At 35.7% G+C, this 15,340-nt stretch overlaps 1 protein-coding gene across 1 annotated transcript in view; it reads right to left on the bottom strand.

The window, feature by feature from the left end:
- Positions 1 to 5,660: 5,660 nt before the first annotated feature.
- TMPRSS11A (transmembrane serine protease 11A) overlaps positions 5,661 to 15,340 on the bottom strand; it is a 62,276-nt gene continuing 52,596 nt past the window's right edge. The window contains exons 7-10 of the mRNA XM_060090534.1: positions 14,853 to 15,024; positions 11,785 to 12,044; positions 7,605 to 7,747; positions 5,661 to 5,822 (exon numbers count right to left, since the gene is read on the bottom strand). Coding sequence (XP_059946517.1) covers positions 5,661 to 5,822; positions 7,605 to 7,747; positions 11,785 to 12,044; positions 14,853 to 15,024 — 737 coding nt within the window. The remainder of the gene's footprint in view (positions 5,823 to 7,604; positions 7,748 to 11,784; positions 12,045 to 14,852; positions 15,025 to 15,340) is intronic.

Raw genomic sequence — 15,340 nt, 5'->3', positions numbered from 1 at the left:
AGATGATATCTCATTGTAGTTTTGATTTGCATTTCTCTAATGATTAATGATGTTGACCATTCTTTCATGTGTCTGTTGGCAGTCTGTATATCTTCTTTGGTGAAATGTCTGTTTAGGTCTTCTGCCCATTTTTGGATTGGGTTATTTGTTTTTTTGTTATTGAGCAGCATGAGCTGTTTATAAATTTTGGAGATTAATCCTTTGTCAGTTGCTTCATTTGCAAATATTTTTTCCCATTCTGAGGGTTGTCTTTTAGTCTTGTTTAGGTTTCCTTTGCTGTCCAAAAGCTTTGAAGTTTCATTAGGTCCCATTTGTTTATTTTTGTTTTTATTTCCATTTTTCTAGGAGATGGATCAAAAAGGATCCTGCTGTGATTTATGTCATAGAGTGTTCTGCCTATGTTTTCCTCTAAGAGTTTGATAGTTTCTGGCCTTACATTTAGGTCTTTAATCCATTTTGAGCTTATTTTTTTGTCTGGAGTTAGGGAGTGTTCTAATCTCATACTTTTACATGTACCTGTCCAGTTTTTCCAGCACCACTTATTGAAGAGGCTGTCCTTTCTTCTCTGTACATTCTTGCCTCCTTTATCAAAGATATGGTGACCATATGTGCCTGGGTTTATCTCTGGGCTTTCTATCCTGTTCCATTGATCTATATTTCTGTTTTTGTGTCAGTACCATACTGTCTTGATTACTGTAGCTTTGTAGTATAGTCTGATGTCAGGGAGCCTGATTCCTCCAGCTCTATTTTTCGTTCTCAAGATTGCTTTGGCTATTTGGGGTCTTTTTGTTTCCATATAAATTGTGAATTTTTTTGTTCTAGTTCTGTGAAAAATGCCTGTGGTAGTTTGATAGGGATTGCATTGAATCTGTAGGTTGCTTTGGGTAGTAGAGTCATTTTCACAATGTTGATTCTTCCAATCCAAGAACATGGTATATCTCTCCATCTCTTTGTATCATCTTTAATTTCTTTCATCAGTGTCTTATAATTTTCTGCATACAGGTCTTTTATTTCCTTAGGTAGGTGTATTCCTAGATATTTTATTCTTTTTGTTGTAATGGTAATAAATAGGAGTGTTTTCTTGATTTCACTTTCAGGTTTTTCATCATTAATGTATAGGAATGCAAGGGATTTCTGTACATTAATTTTGTATCCTGCTACTTTACCAAATTCATTGATTAACTCTAGTAGTTTTCTGGTAGCATCTTTAAGATTCTCTATGTATAGTATCATGTCATCTGCAAACAGTGACAGCTTTACTTCTTTTCCAATTTGGATTCCCTTTATTTCCTTTTCTCTGATTGCTGTGGCTAAAACTTCCAAAACTATGTTGAATAAGAGTGGTGAGAGTGGGCAACTTTGTCTTGTTCCTGATCTTAGTGGAAATGCTTTCAGTTTTTCACCATTGAGGACGATGTTGGCTGTGGGTTTGTCATATATGGCCTTTATGATGTTGAGGAAAGTTCCCTCTATGCCTACTTTCTGGAGGGTTTTTATCATAAGTGGGTGTCGAATTTTGTTGAAAGCTTTCTCTGCATCTATTGAGATGACCATATGGTTTTTCTCCTCCAATTTGTTAATATGGTGTATCACATTGATTGATTTGCATATATTGAAGAATCCTTGCATTCCTGGAATAAACCCCACTTGATCATGGGGTATGATCCTTTTATTGTGCTGTTGGATTCTGTTTGCTAGTATTTTGTTGAGGATTTTTGCATCTGTGTTCATCAGTGATATTGGACTGTAGTTTTCTTTCAAAAAAGGGCTTTGATCAGAAAAATATAACTATGGATATCTAACAAGGCTTTTTGGAAGTACCCAGACCTCTTTTGTGAGGTCCATGAACGAAAAAGGAGGAAAGTCTTTGTAGATCAAATAAAAACAAAAAAAAAGGAAATGGGAGATTTGCTTTTTGGCCTTATTTCCAAATATACCTATGGGTTTGGAATGTGCTCATTTAAGGGATACAGGGAAAAGTTTTTTTTTAGAGGGGGTCCTGAAATGTCAGAGACTTGCCTTACTGTATTTTCATTGCTTCTGGTGTAGGCAGACAGCAGGAGATCTTTAGAAACATTCAAGAATGTGCAAAGCAGGACCAGCACAGATTGTAAGGCAGTGTAAAAGAAGGTGACCCTGTGGAGGGAGTTAACAACTGAGAACTGAGGTGTCTTACCTTCATCGAAATCATAATTAACCTCTATTAATTTATTCTTTCACTAAACACAATATATACAGCATATTGTCCTAAATACTGTAGGGAATACAAAAATGAGCAAAGCAGTCTTTAATGGAACTTAAAATGTTTGCAGACATAATAAATTTACATATAAGCTGTAATACAGAGTAAAGTATGAGAAATGCTCTAGGGAAGAACAAACACATTCAAAAAGTGTAATTTTGTCTGGGATAATAAACGTATTCTCAGTAGAGGTGATATTTGAGCTAGATCTTGTAGAGTGAAGAGAACATTGCATGCCCCACTATATATGTGTTCAGGAAATAAAGAGTAACATTCACTGTTATAAGAGCACTGAGTACAAGTGAAACAGAAATTTTATTGGTTGTTGGCAGATTGTAAAGAACCTTACAAGTTATGGTGATGTGGATTTAGACTCTATTTGTCAGGCAAAGGGGAAATCAGTGAAGATTTGAGTGCATGAGAATAGCATTATTGAATAGCATTATAATCTAGCTACAATTTGCTAAATGTAGTAGAGAGAGGTTGAAGGTGGGGAACGCAGTGGGAAGAGGTGAGATCATAACAATATGGCGTTAATAATAGTGAATGATCATTCCAGAATGTGTTATAGGAACTGCAGATTCACAATCTAACTGACTTGTTATATTGTGAAATCAATTTAGTTGGTGGGGCAAGCATTTAAAAAAAATGAAATAGAATAGAATAGAAATATTAGATTTTATTGTATTTCATAAGGTAGGTATTGTTTTTTGAAACTTGTTTCATTTTTTCATACATAGAATTTTGTTACATATTTATGGAGCTGTGATGTAAAATATATTTCTTGCTGTGGATTGTGGTCAAGATAGAGAAACTCTACTAGAGGGTATATTCATAGAAAACCTATCTTCACAGCAGTGGTTGATGGTTCTCTATTATTATACTGTAGGCAGGAGTATGAGAGAAACCCTAGGCACATTGTGTGTGGGAAGATCACTCTGTATTTGAAATAGCCACTGACTAAAGCATCAGTCACTTATTCTGCTGTTTCTTTTAGGAACATGATAGTTAACATACAGTTTGACCCGGAGACTATAGTTTTTGAATGCTCAGTGTCATAATTTTGAGATATCACTGGCATTTCTGAAAATAATCAAATGTCTTTGGAACAGTAGTTCTCAAAAAGGAACAAGTTCACCCCTTAGGAGACATTTGCCAATGTCTGGAGACATTTTTGGTTATCATAATTTGGGGGGAAGGAGTGTATTTCAGGCACCTAGAAGGCAGAGGTCAGGGGTGCTGCTAAAATTCTACAACGCATGGAGTAGCCTCTTAAAACAAAGAACTATCCAGACCAGAAGGTCAAAAGTGCCAAAGTTGAGAAATTCTGCTTCAGAGTGACCCAAACTAGTTATTTAAAAGAAGTGTAATTTTTAACAGAAGTTGAAAGAAAGACTCATGTTATTGGCCTAACACAGATTCAATGATATTATTTGTAGAATGCTCTGATCACCAACTTTATTATTAGATTTTAAACAATATATCAGTATTTGTTTACATGTGACTCAGGATTAAGTGCTTCACAAAACAGTTTAGAAATATAAAGTTATAACTCTAAGATCATTTCTTGAACCTTAACACTAGAAATCAGAATTATATCTTGCCACCATAATATTGAATAATTTATATGCCTATGTATATTTTTATATAAGAAAAAGCAGCTTTATCTTGAAGTGAGTTCAGAGAATTGGCAGCCAGCCACCTAAGTGAATCACATGGTTTAAAATTGAATTTAAAACAGATTCAATAGAACTCACTGAAATTTTTATACAGCTGATGATTCAATAAATATAGACAATCATAAAGATATTTTGTAAGAAAAGGGCCTGTGAAATTTGTACCTGGGTTTTAGGCCCCCTGGGGATACAAATTACCTACAGCTTTACAAAGTTATTTACTTTTCCTGGCTTCACTTCTCTGAACCCTAAGTGTACTGGCCCACATGACATGTAGTCTCTCCTAAGCTTTAAAATTCTGTGAGTCTAAGTTATGGATCAATTTTTATGATGAATAAATTTTAAATCTCTTTTAGATTATTTTAGGATTTAAAAAAATATATATTTACTTTATTTATTTTTGGCTGCGTTGGGTCTTCGTTGCTTTTAGGATCATTTTTATGCCTTATTAATAGCACATGGGGGAGATTGTTATAAAATCACTCAATTTTCTAACAGTTTGGCTTATATCTGGACTGCATGAGTAAACGACGCCCCACCTATAAACCCTGATGTTTAGTCAGCATTGTCACACAGAGTAAGTTTACACAAAATCTTCACTTAATTGTATCATGGAATACATGAGCCTGACTCACCTAATGTCTTCATGAGACACTTAGGGGGTTCATTTAATCACTTTGTTCATGTGTTCTGTATGCTTGGTCCTCAAATTTTATATTAAATTAAAACAAAAACTATTGTTTCATGGTTGCAATAGTCAGGCTGTTGATGCAAGCCTTAGGAGATAATTGGCTGCAGAAATACACAGGAATAAACTTTTTCTTTCTGTGTGGAAGGATAATGCTCATTAATTCTTCAACATATTAACAAATTCTCATTTTTTCTAGGCATTTAAGCTTACAACAATAATGTACAAAGCTGCCTCCTGGTGGTCCAAGCATGTAAACGCATCTATAAAATATCCAATTTTTGTGCCATTTTTTTCGGACTGCTCATGAAGTTACTATTACCTTCCCCCCAATTTTTGTAACAAAAATACATCTTTGATTAGCTAATTACTGTATATATTCATTAAGCAGGCTTTTTCTAGGTATATCTGAAGGTAGGGATATTCTCTGTGTGTGTGTGTGTGTGTGCGTTTGCGTGTGTGTGTGTGTGTGTGTGTATGTTAAAGAATCACTGAAAAATTAGGGAGATTTTGCAGCAGACAAAGGTTATAAGATCTCTGGCTTGATTTATCACCATACTTTGTTTCCTAGATATAACTTTTAAAAAAATTAGGATCCCTCCAATGGATTTATAAATTGAAAGTATGGAAAATTTCTTTGGAAAATCTGTAAGAACTAGAAAAATGTATTTGTGACCTCTGGAGAAATGATAGAAATTATGTAAGGGTTTCCTAAACTCAGAGTTCAAAAAGTTTCTCACTTGAGGGAAAAAGACATTCTAAAAATCTTACAGATTATCCTCAAAAATTTGCATTGCTCCTCTTTTATACTCTAGCTTGCTGATTTAAAGAGCTCAGTATCTCTGCTGTATTTTTCAAGCCAGGCTAAACTGACCCACTACCTTATAAATTTAAATCCTTTACAAATTGGCTATGGGGTTTTGATTGATTAAAGTGATTCTGAAATAAATCATATCATTTAATCTCACTTCATTGTACTACAACCACAGAATATATGGATTCTCATACATGTATGACCTGCATACAGCTCTCAATGTTTAACTTGTATAGTGAATTAGAGGCCTGTTCTTGAAGTAATCCAGTTTCGGTAATAAGCCACTTTTGTGTAGACTCCAGGTTTGTTCTTTTGCCCACAGTTATCTCCCCAGCTCACAATTCCAATGAGATACCAGGTATCTTTAAGATCCTTTCCAACTAAAGGTCCCCCAGAATCACCCTGAAAAGAAAAAAAGAAAAAAGAGAAAGAAAATTAGCTAAATGTAAAACTTATTACTTAAGATATTTTGATGAACCACATATTTTATTATTAGACAGTATATGTATAGATTACCAATTCTAGGATAATTAGTTGAAACATGGGTTTCAAAAGTTATAAAAGCCTTAAAGTTCAATTTCCACATTTTATTTTTTTTATTTTTTCAACTTTATAGATGTATAATTCACAAATAAACATATATATTTAAAGTGTACATCATGATAATTTGACATATATACTTTGTGAAATGATTACCACAATCAGGTTAATTAACACATCCATCACCTCACAATACTTTGTGTGTGGGTGGATGTATGTGTGTAGTAAGAATGCTTAAGGTCTACTCTTAGCAAATTTCAAGTACACAACACAGAAAGTCAATCTGATGTTAGTTTTTTCTGACTTCAACTAAGGTGCCTGGGCTTCTGTTTTATCAGACAGATGAAGCACCTCCTGATGTACCCCAGTAGCAATCCCTGTATTCCTGCTTAGACCCCTATGCCTGAGTCACTTCCTCGATAACTTCCCCAATTTTTCTATGACTAGAGCTTTGCCTTATTATGCACTGAACAGTCATGGGGAAGGAATCTTACCTCTGCTCCCCTGTCCATGAAAGCTCTTTATGACCACCAATCTTTCCAGAGGCGTATCACTGATCTCACTGTTCATCTAGATTCCCATTTTCAGTGTGTTCCTGTCACCACCTCCCACTTGCCTGTCATGGCATGAACCTCTCTTTGGCTTCCCTGAATTCTAGATGCCTCCTCCACATTCTCAGCAACCAGGGCTAGATTCTGCTCTTGCCCAGCGTATATGCTGCAAAACTCCCTGCTATTTTTCTGACAGAGGTTGTCTATGTTGTGTAATTTGTGGGACTCTGGGCAGGGCTTTCTGCCACCTGATAACAATACAATTCCCATCATTTTAGCATGTGGAATCACCTCCTTGGAGTTTTCAAGAATCTCACATTATAAAGCAAGTGCCTCCAGGAAGAAACACACTTTACTCCTTTGTCCAAAAATATACATGCAGGATAGATGCTAGACAACAGAGTAGGCCACTGGAAAGGGGACTAGATATTCACACCTTGGCCTAATCCACCTTCTCAGCATCAACAGCTTCTCATCTCTCATCCTCCTTAGGCTGAGACCCAATAGATTACTTGGAGTTGCCTCAAATATGAATTATAATTTCACACCTTCAGAATTTTAGCTATGCTTTTTCTCTTTTCTATAATATTCTCCTCTTATTCTGTAGAGTAAGTGCTTTTATCCTTCAGGCCTCATTGAAGTATCATCTCTCTAATACTTGTTCCAGAAATGTTCCTTCAAGCTAAAAATGTTTGTTCTCCACACTTGAAACTAACACAATATTGTAAATCAACTATACTTTAATAAAAAATTTTGTTCTCTGTTATATAATTTATAACATTACATCATAGTTCATTGTTCATAATTGTTTCCTTTCTAAATGTGAGCTTTTTAAGGAAAGAGACTCTGCTTTATGAACCGGTGGATTTCTGGTATTAGAAAATTTAATTTTGTTGGTTGTTTGATAGCATCAAAGAAACTCTTTGCTTATTTTGTATTGCTTAATAAAACATTTAAAAATATGTTTGTGTTTGAGATTTGCATTTATAAAGTTTTGAACAGACAAGATCTCGTATTTTACTAAAATAAAGAGCATTTTGAGCCAGATAAATTTTTTGAGTTCATGATATCAAAATAATCTCTCTCCACCTACCATACAGGCATCATAAATTCCTTCCAGATAGCCAGCACAAAACATTCCAAATTTTATATCTCTGCCATACATATGTGGCTGCTTGCACACATCATCACTTATGATTTTCAGTCTGGCTTCTTGAAGATCATTTTGGGATTCCCCTTAAGGAAAAACAAAGTACTTTTAGTGTTTACAATAAACATCCTTAGCTAGAATGTAGTATGGACATTTTCCCGATTTTTTTTTCATACTAAAATTGTTGATACAGAATGAGGTTAATGTAAGCAGTTCCTAAAGAAAAAAATTCTGTTTAATATCTGGCATATGTAAATGATAATCATCCTTATCTCATTTTTATAAATACCTATACTAGCAAGGAAAACATTTTGTTTCTTTTTCTGGAAAACCTTTGTACCTTAAAAAACAATCAGTTAATGTATTTAGAAAGACATTTAAAAAAAATAAAGTTTGTATTTGTAGATTCCAGACTGTTCCCAGAAACTTTTCAGGCCCAGTTTGCTCCCCTGGCTTGATAAAATAACTATATGCATTTATTTTATCCTTTACATTTTATGAAGAACTTTCACATACATAATGACATTTAAAGGCAATGATTTCATTACCTCTTACAATTTTGGGACTCCAGATCATAAACTAGATGCTGAGTTATAGAAACCAGTATTAATGCAGAAGACAACTATTTATGATGGAAAACAATAATATCACAAGCATTCAGGGTTTCGTTATATCAACCATATGCTGATTGGGAAACTGACCATGTAGTAGACAGAATTCTACTATGATCCCCAAGATTCCTATGTGATCTCCTTTCTCTGAGGTATGGGTGGGATCTGTGAATATTATGGATGTCATTCTTATGATTAGGTTATGTTCTGTGGCACAGGAGAGGGAATTTTGAAGCTTAATTAAGATGTAGTCAGCCTGACAGTGAGTTCACACAAAGGGAGATTTTCCAAGGTGGGCCTGACCTAATCCTGTAAGCCCTTTTAAAAAGGGCTTAGGCCTTCCCTAAGTTCAGAGAGTTTTTCCTAATGGTTTTGGAGAAGCAAGATGCCATGAGCTCTGCAGCTGCAAGAAACTGAGTTCCATCAGCAACCAGCTTGGAAGAGAACTCAGAGCTGTAGATGAGACCACAACCCCAGCCAGCACTTTGATTGCTGTTTTGTGAGACCCTGAGAAGAGAACCCAACTAAGCTATGTCTGAACTTCTGACCCATGGAAACTGTGAGATAATAAATGTGTGCTCTTTTAAGTTGTTAAATTTGTGGTAATTTGTTACACAGCAGTAGAAAACTAATATAGACACTAATTTCTGTAGAATGCCAATTCAGGATTCATTTCTGTACAGGTGTGTTTGCTAAAATGTTTAAAAAATGCTCAAATTATTCTGTTCTTTGAATATAAATGGTGTAAATTTTTTTGCCTACTACATTATCAATTAAAAATAATTCATGTCGGGCTTCCCTGGTGGCGCAGTGGTTGAGAGTCCGCCTGCCGATGCAGGGGACACGGGTTCGTGCCCTGGTCCAGGAAGATCCCACATGCCGTGAAGCAGCTAGGCCCGTGAGCCACGGCCACTGAGCCTGGGCGTCTGGAGCCTGTGCTCCGCAACAGGAGAGGCCACAACAGTGAGAGGCCCGAGTACCGCAAAAAAAAAAATAAATAAATAAATAAATAAATAAATTAATTAATTACTTCATGTCCAGTGCCGGGAAGGGTAAGATGAAATGCATATTGTAGGTGACAGAGTAAATTCATAAATCTTTCATAAAACTAGTTGGCAAAAAGTTATAAAAAGTATAGTCTAACACAACATTGTAAATCAACTATACACCAATAAAAGTTAATTAAATTAAAAAAAAACCCATAAGAAACAAACAAACAAAAAGTATAGTCTATAAGTCCTATACATCCCTGAACTGTTTCTCAACTATTGTGGGAATGCTTAATGACATTTCTCAGAAAGTATTGATTTTTTTCAAAGAATCAGCTTTTTATTTCATTAATTTTCTCTATTTTTTGCTTTTGATTGAATTCACTTTCACTCCTATCTTTATTATTTCCTTCTTCCTGTTTATTTTAGGTTTATTTTGCTCCTCTTTTCTAGTTTCTTGAAATGAGAACTTATGTTATTGATTTGAGACCTTTCTTGTTTTCTAATGTATGCATTTGCTATGTTTCCCTCTCTCTTTACTGTCTTAGATGCATCCTGCATGTATTGATATTTTTTCATTTTCATTTTATTCTATGTATGCTTACAAATTTCTTCAAGATTTTCTCTTTGACCTATGAATTATTTAGAAGTGTATTGCTTAATTTTTAAGCATTTAGAGATTTTCCTGTTATCTGTTACTGGTATCTAGTTTGATTCCATTATCATCAGAGAACATACTATGTGTGATTTCCATTCTTTTAAGTTTGTTGAAGATTGTTTTATGGACCTAGATATAGTCTATCTTGGCGAATGTTCCATGGGTGCTTAAAAAAAGTAGGTATTCTGTTGCTCATTATAGTGTTCTACACAAGTTAGATTCTGTTGCTACTCAAAAACTATTATGGCAGGTGTATTTCTACGCCAACCTCAAACTCCAGGCCAGAAGTGATTCTTTCCATCAAGCCAAAGGGAATCTGAGGTGCCCTTCCCATCAAGCAAAGAATGCAACTCTATCTTAGGAGAAAATCCATCAGAGAGAGTGAACACATGGTGGTGTCAGGCTCACAGCTCTACTAAGTTAACCCTAGGATTATTAAGCTATGGATAATAATTTCTGTGGTTGGTAATATGACCTTAAAGAAAGCAATACATATCTCAGCTTGTATAATATGGAGTGAAACCAAATGGGACATCTGGAGAAAATCTAGAGACCATCAAGCCCATTCTCAGCCACATTAGTGAAAGGTATTCCTGGTTCCTTAGTGGAGAATGAGAATTAAAGGCTTATTCTTTAGAGTTTATTGTATATAAATTGTATAGAGCTCTGTGAATGAATTTTTTCATTCTCAAAAAGTCCTTTCTTACCTTCTCAAGCCCAGAGTTAAAGAAACCCTCTCGCTGTTGTTATATGTATGCCCCTGGACCAGATTTTAGAATCCAGAGTATATCTGACTAAATATGCCCCTAAAACATTAAAACATGAAGTCATTTTTATTTCTTAGGAGATTAAGTTAGTATATCAAGTTAAATCATCTTAGAGAGGTCAATGGAAGCTTTATTATGAGAGACGACTTATCTCTATACAGTATTCTTATCCCTGATAACACCTAATTAGCCGCTTTAGTTCTGAAGCAGATTTTGCTGCAACTGAAGATCGTAGCTGAGCAAAGAAAACATTTTTGAGGTGATTGAGGAAACTGAAAAAGTGATGGAGCAAACTAAGGGGAAGAGGAGATGAAAAAAAGGAGAGGAGGCTGACAGAGGTGGGGCTCAAAGTGAAAGAGTCTTGGAGTGAAGGTGGGCATGAGGGTTATAGCATATCTAGTATATACCTGGCATTGCATAGAGAATGGTACATAGAGATAGATTTTAGTGTTGCTGAAGGAATCTTCTTTTCCTTTATCTTCCTTGAAGCTTTCCCTTTTGGAGCTGTCTTTCCCTTGTTCCATGTGATTCTGACTAGGCTGCCAATCACACACCTACCTTTCTTGCTATAGGCGTAGGAGTGAGTATTTGAGTCAGCCAGTCAATCTGGTACTCCTGGACACAAGCTGGGCCAAAAGAGACCTTTTCAGGGATTAATGTAGTTCTGACAAAGAGAAGGCACATGCTCTTTCCTGGCATCGACTAAGTGAAGACGTACACCCTGAGCTGCTGTTGGCTACCTTTACCACTAGGGAGCTAGAATCCCTCTATATGAAGGTGACCTGGGGAAAACAGAACCAAGTAATGGAAAGACTCAGAGATTCAGAGCCTGATGACATCATACAAACTCCTGAATCCAACTGTATCTGAAGCCAGACTCATCTCTTGAGTTCCAAATGACAAGGGCCAAATTTACTATTTTATTATTATTTTTTACTTTAGTTAATTTGAGTTGAGTGTCTGTCACTTGCAAAATAAGAGCCCTAACTAATCCAACCAAACTGTGTGGAAAAGTCTGACAGAATAGTATTGATGGACATTAAATCACACTGCCATAAATAGGGCTTAGTGCTCCATGATTCATTTTGGGATACCCACCACCATGAAAAAGTGCTCCAAATCCTGTGACATAGACAGTTGAATTTGGTTGGAAGGACACAGAGGCTTCTGGCAAACAAACTCTTCGGATCTCATCAGTAAAGGTGACGCTGGATGATAATTGCACAACAGCAATGTCATATTCTCTTGCTGGGAAGTGGTACCCCTCATGGACAATAATTCTTTTGATATTTCTTTTCATTAATGGAGGGTTGATTGTTGTTCCAAAGCTAACAGTCCATTGATGTGGATTTTCTTTACTGGAAAAGGTTAGAAATGAACAGAATATATGAACTGTATTACAATAATTGCATGCAGGCTAATAAAGGAGAAAATTCCACCCTAAAACACTTGGTTGCAATGATAGTTTTCTTTGGCCATATAGTCTTTTGCTACTGTTTTGAAAGATAAAATATATACAAATGGCATCTTTGAGCTGAAATTCAGTATAGAATTATTGAATTTTAGAACTGTAAGGCACATTAAATATTATTCATTTATTTCTTCAGCAAATATTTATTAAACATCTACATGTTGAACCTTATTTGAAATGCAGGGGATAAAGTGGCAAACAAGATAGAAAGGTCCCTGCTGGTGGGTGTATTTGATTTCAGTGGAGGAAAAAGAGCAAAACAAATTAATGAATAGATAAATAATTTCCCACAGTGATAAGGACTATGAATAAAATAGGGCAATGGAATAGAGTACAAGGGGGTAGTTAGATAAGTCTCTTGAGATCATGGCATTTGGGTTGAGACATGGTTGATGAGGAGTCAGCTGTGAGAAGATGGGGTGACAAGTTTTCAGGCAAACATCTCAAGGACTTAGACCAGACAGGCTGCAGTTCAGGACACAAGGGAATTAGGATGAGGTCGGCGAGGTAGGCAGGGGCCAGATTTTAGAGTGTCTTATAGGTCATGAATAAAGTGATTAGATTTTATTCAAGTGATATGGCAATTCACTGGATGATTTTAAGCCAAGCATAATGTAGTCTCATGTTAAAAAAAAAATCACGTTGGTTCTTTCCAGAGAATAGATTGTTAGAGGGCAAGAGTGAATGAGGCAAAGCTGTCATAAGTCCTATGAGAGATGACCAAGTGTGGGTGACTTCTAGCTTATGGGCTTGAGCAGCTGGTAGATCATGGCACATACAGGGACTGGGAAGGTCATCTAGTAATGAAAGGTCCTCTAGTAAAGGCTTTGTTTTATACTTAAGGAAAATAGGGCCTATATGGTTTAAATTATATGCCTAGTATCACATGGCTGCTTGTCTCTCTTTGTTCTTTATAGGATACCATCTCCCACCAAAATGTATTATTAATAATGAGATTAATTTTCCTTAACTAATTAATTGAACTAACATCATCCAAGAGGGGTAAGCAAAGAGACAGGTACTGCCGATATAGATACTTGTTTCTGAACCCAATTATTTCTTTTTTTTAAAAATTGAAGTATAGTTGATTTATAATGTTTCAGGTATACAGCAAAGTGATTCATTATATATATATATATATTCTTTTTCAGATTCTTTTTCATTAGCGTTAATTACAAGATATTGATTATAGTTCCCTGTGCTATACATAGTTTCTTGTTGTTTATCTATTTTACATATAGTAGTGTGTATCTGTTAATACCAAATTCCTAGTTTATCCCTCCTCCCTTTCCCCTTTGGTAACAATAAGTTTGTTTTCTATGTCTGTGAGTCCATTTCTGTTTTGTAAATAAGTTCATTTGTATCTTTTTTTTTAGATTCCACATATTAGTGATATAATATGATACTTGTCTTTCACTGTCTGACTTACTTAGTATGATAATCTCTAGGTCCATCCATGTTGCTGCATATGACATTATTTCATTCTTTTTTATGGCTGAGTAATAGTCCATTGTACATATATACCACATCTTCTTTATCCATTCACCTGTTGATGGACATTTAGGTTGTTTCCATGTCTTGGCTACTGTAAATAGTGCTGCTATGAACATTGGGGTGCATCTTTCCGAATTAGAGTTTTCTCTGGATATATGCCCAGGGGTGGGATTGCTGGATCATATGGTAGCTCTATTTTTAGTTTTTTAAGGAACCTCCATACTGTTTTCCATAGTGGCTGCACCAATTTACATTCCCACCAACAGTGTAGGAGGGTTCCCTTTTCTCCACACTCTGTTCAGCCACAGTTTCTTTATTTAAAACCTTAAGGACCTGATACTAGGATAATGACTACTACCCCTACTGACTTTCCAAATAAGTGTAAGTGTAACACAATTTTAGAAAAGAAACTGACATTTTTTTTCTTAAATTCGATATATATGTGTCAGCATACAGTATTTGTCTTTCTCTTTCTGACTTACTTCACTCTGTATGACAGACTCTAGGTCCATCCACCTCATTACAAATAGCTCAATTTCATTTCTTTTTATGGCTGAGTAATATTCCATTGTATATATGTGCCACATCTTCTTTACCCATTCATCTAATGATGGACACTTAGGTTGTTTCCATCTCTGGGCTATTGTAAATAGGGCTGCTATGAACATTTTGGTACATGAAAAAAAATGTCATGAAGAACATAGGGGTAAGACAGGAATAAAGACACAGACCTACTAGAGAATGGACTTGAGGATATGGGGAGGGGGAAGGGTAAGCTGTGACAAAGTGAAAGAGCGGCATGGACATATATACACTACCAAACGTAAGGTAGATAGCTAGTGGGAAGCAGCCGCATAGCACAGGGAGATCAGCTCGGTTCTTTGTGACTGCCTGGAGGGGTGGGATAGGGAGGGTGGGAGGGAGAAGCAAAAGGGAGGGGATATGGGAACATATGTATATGTATAACTGATTAAATTTGTTATAAAGCAAAAAAAATAAAAATAATAAACATATCTTAAATAAAAAAAAAGAAAGGTAAAAAAAAAGAAAAAAAAAGAAAAGAAACTGAAAGAAGTTTTTCTCATTTTACCTCAGTAATATTTGGGGACATTGATTATTACTCAGAAGATAATAAAACTCAGAGGTTTTTTTTTTAAGCAGTAGTAGTAGCAGTAGTCGTAAGTTAACGTCAATCACTTACTTCCTAAAGCAGTGCGCTGCGGTAACAAGCCACGTATTACTAATCAAGGTGGCCCCACATTGATGTATGTTATTATGCTGAAGGGAAGCTTGCCAAGGCCAGTCAGACTTGCCCACAATCTCTCCGGACATTATCCTGTTCACTATTAATGGAACAACTCGTTTACCACAACCTGAAAAAGATGAGATCATTAAGTTGTAATAAACATCTCTATAATCCCTGATACAGAGAAACTAGTAGAGTACTGCAGTGCAATATTTGCATGTCATTATATAAACATGTACAATATTAATATCCATCCTCTGTATTTCCTGATAGTTGATGTTTTGCTCACTCCCTCCCTTTATAGATGTGGATATATATTGCCTACTGAAGCTATGTAAGGCTGTAAAGTGTTGACACACCACAAAGTGTATGTCCTGAGGACCTGCAGTGTCAATTATCCAGATGTTCTGGGAGCTCCTACTAAGATTATTGTTTCCCAGTTT

The sequence above is a fragment of the Mesoplodon densirostris genome, chromosome 1 (genome assembly GCF_025265405.1).
Source record: "Mesoplodon densirostris isolate mMesDen1 chromosome 1, mMesDen1 primary haplotype, whole genome shotgun sequence".
NCBI lineage: Eukaryota > Metazoa > Chordata > Mammalia > Artiodactyla > Ziphiidae > Mesoplodon > Mesoplodon densirostris.
This window is presented reverse-complemented; position numbering and strand designations above follow the sequence as displayed.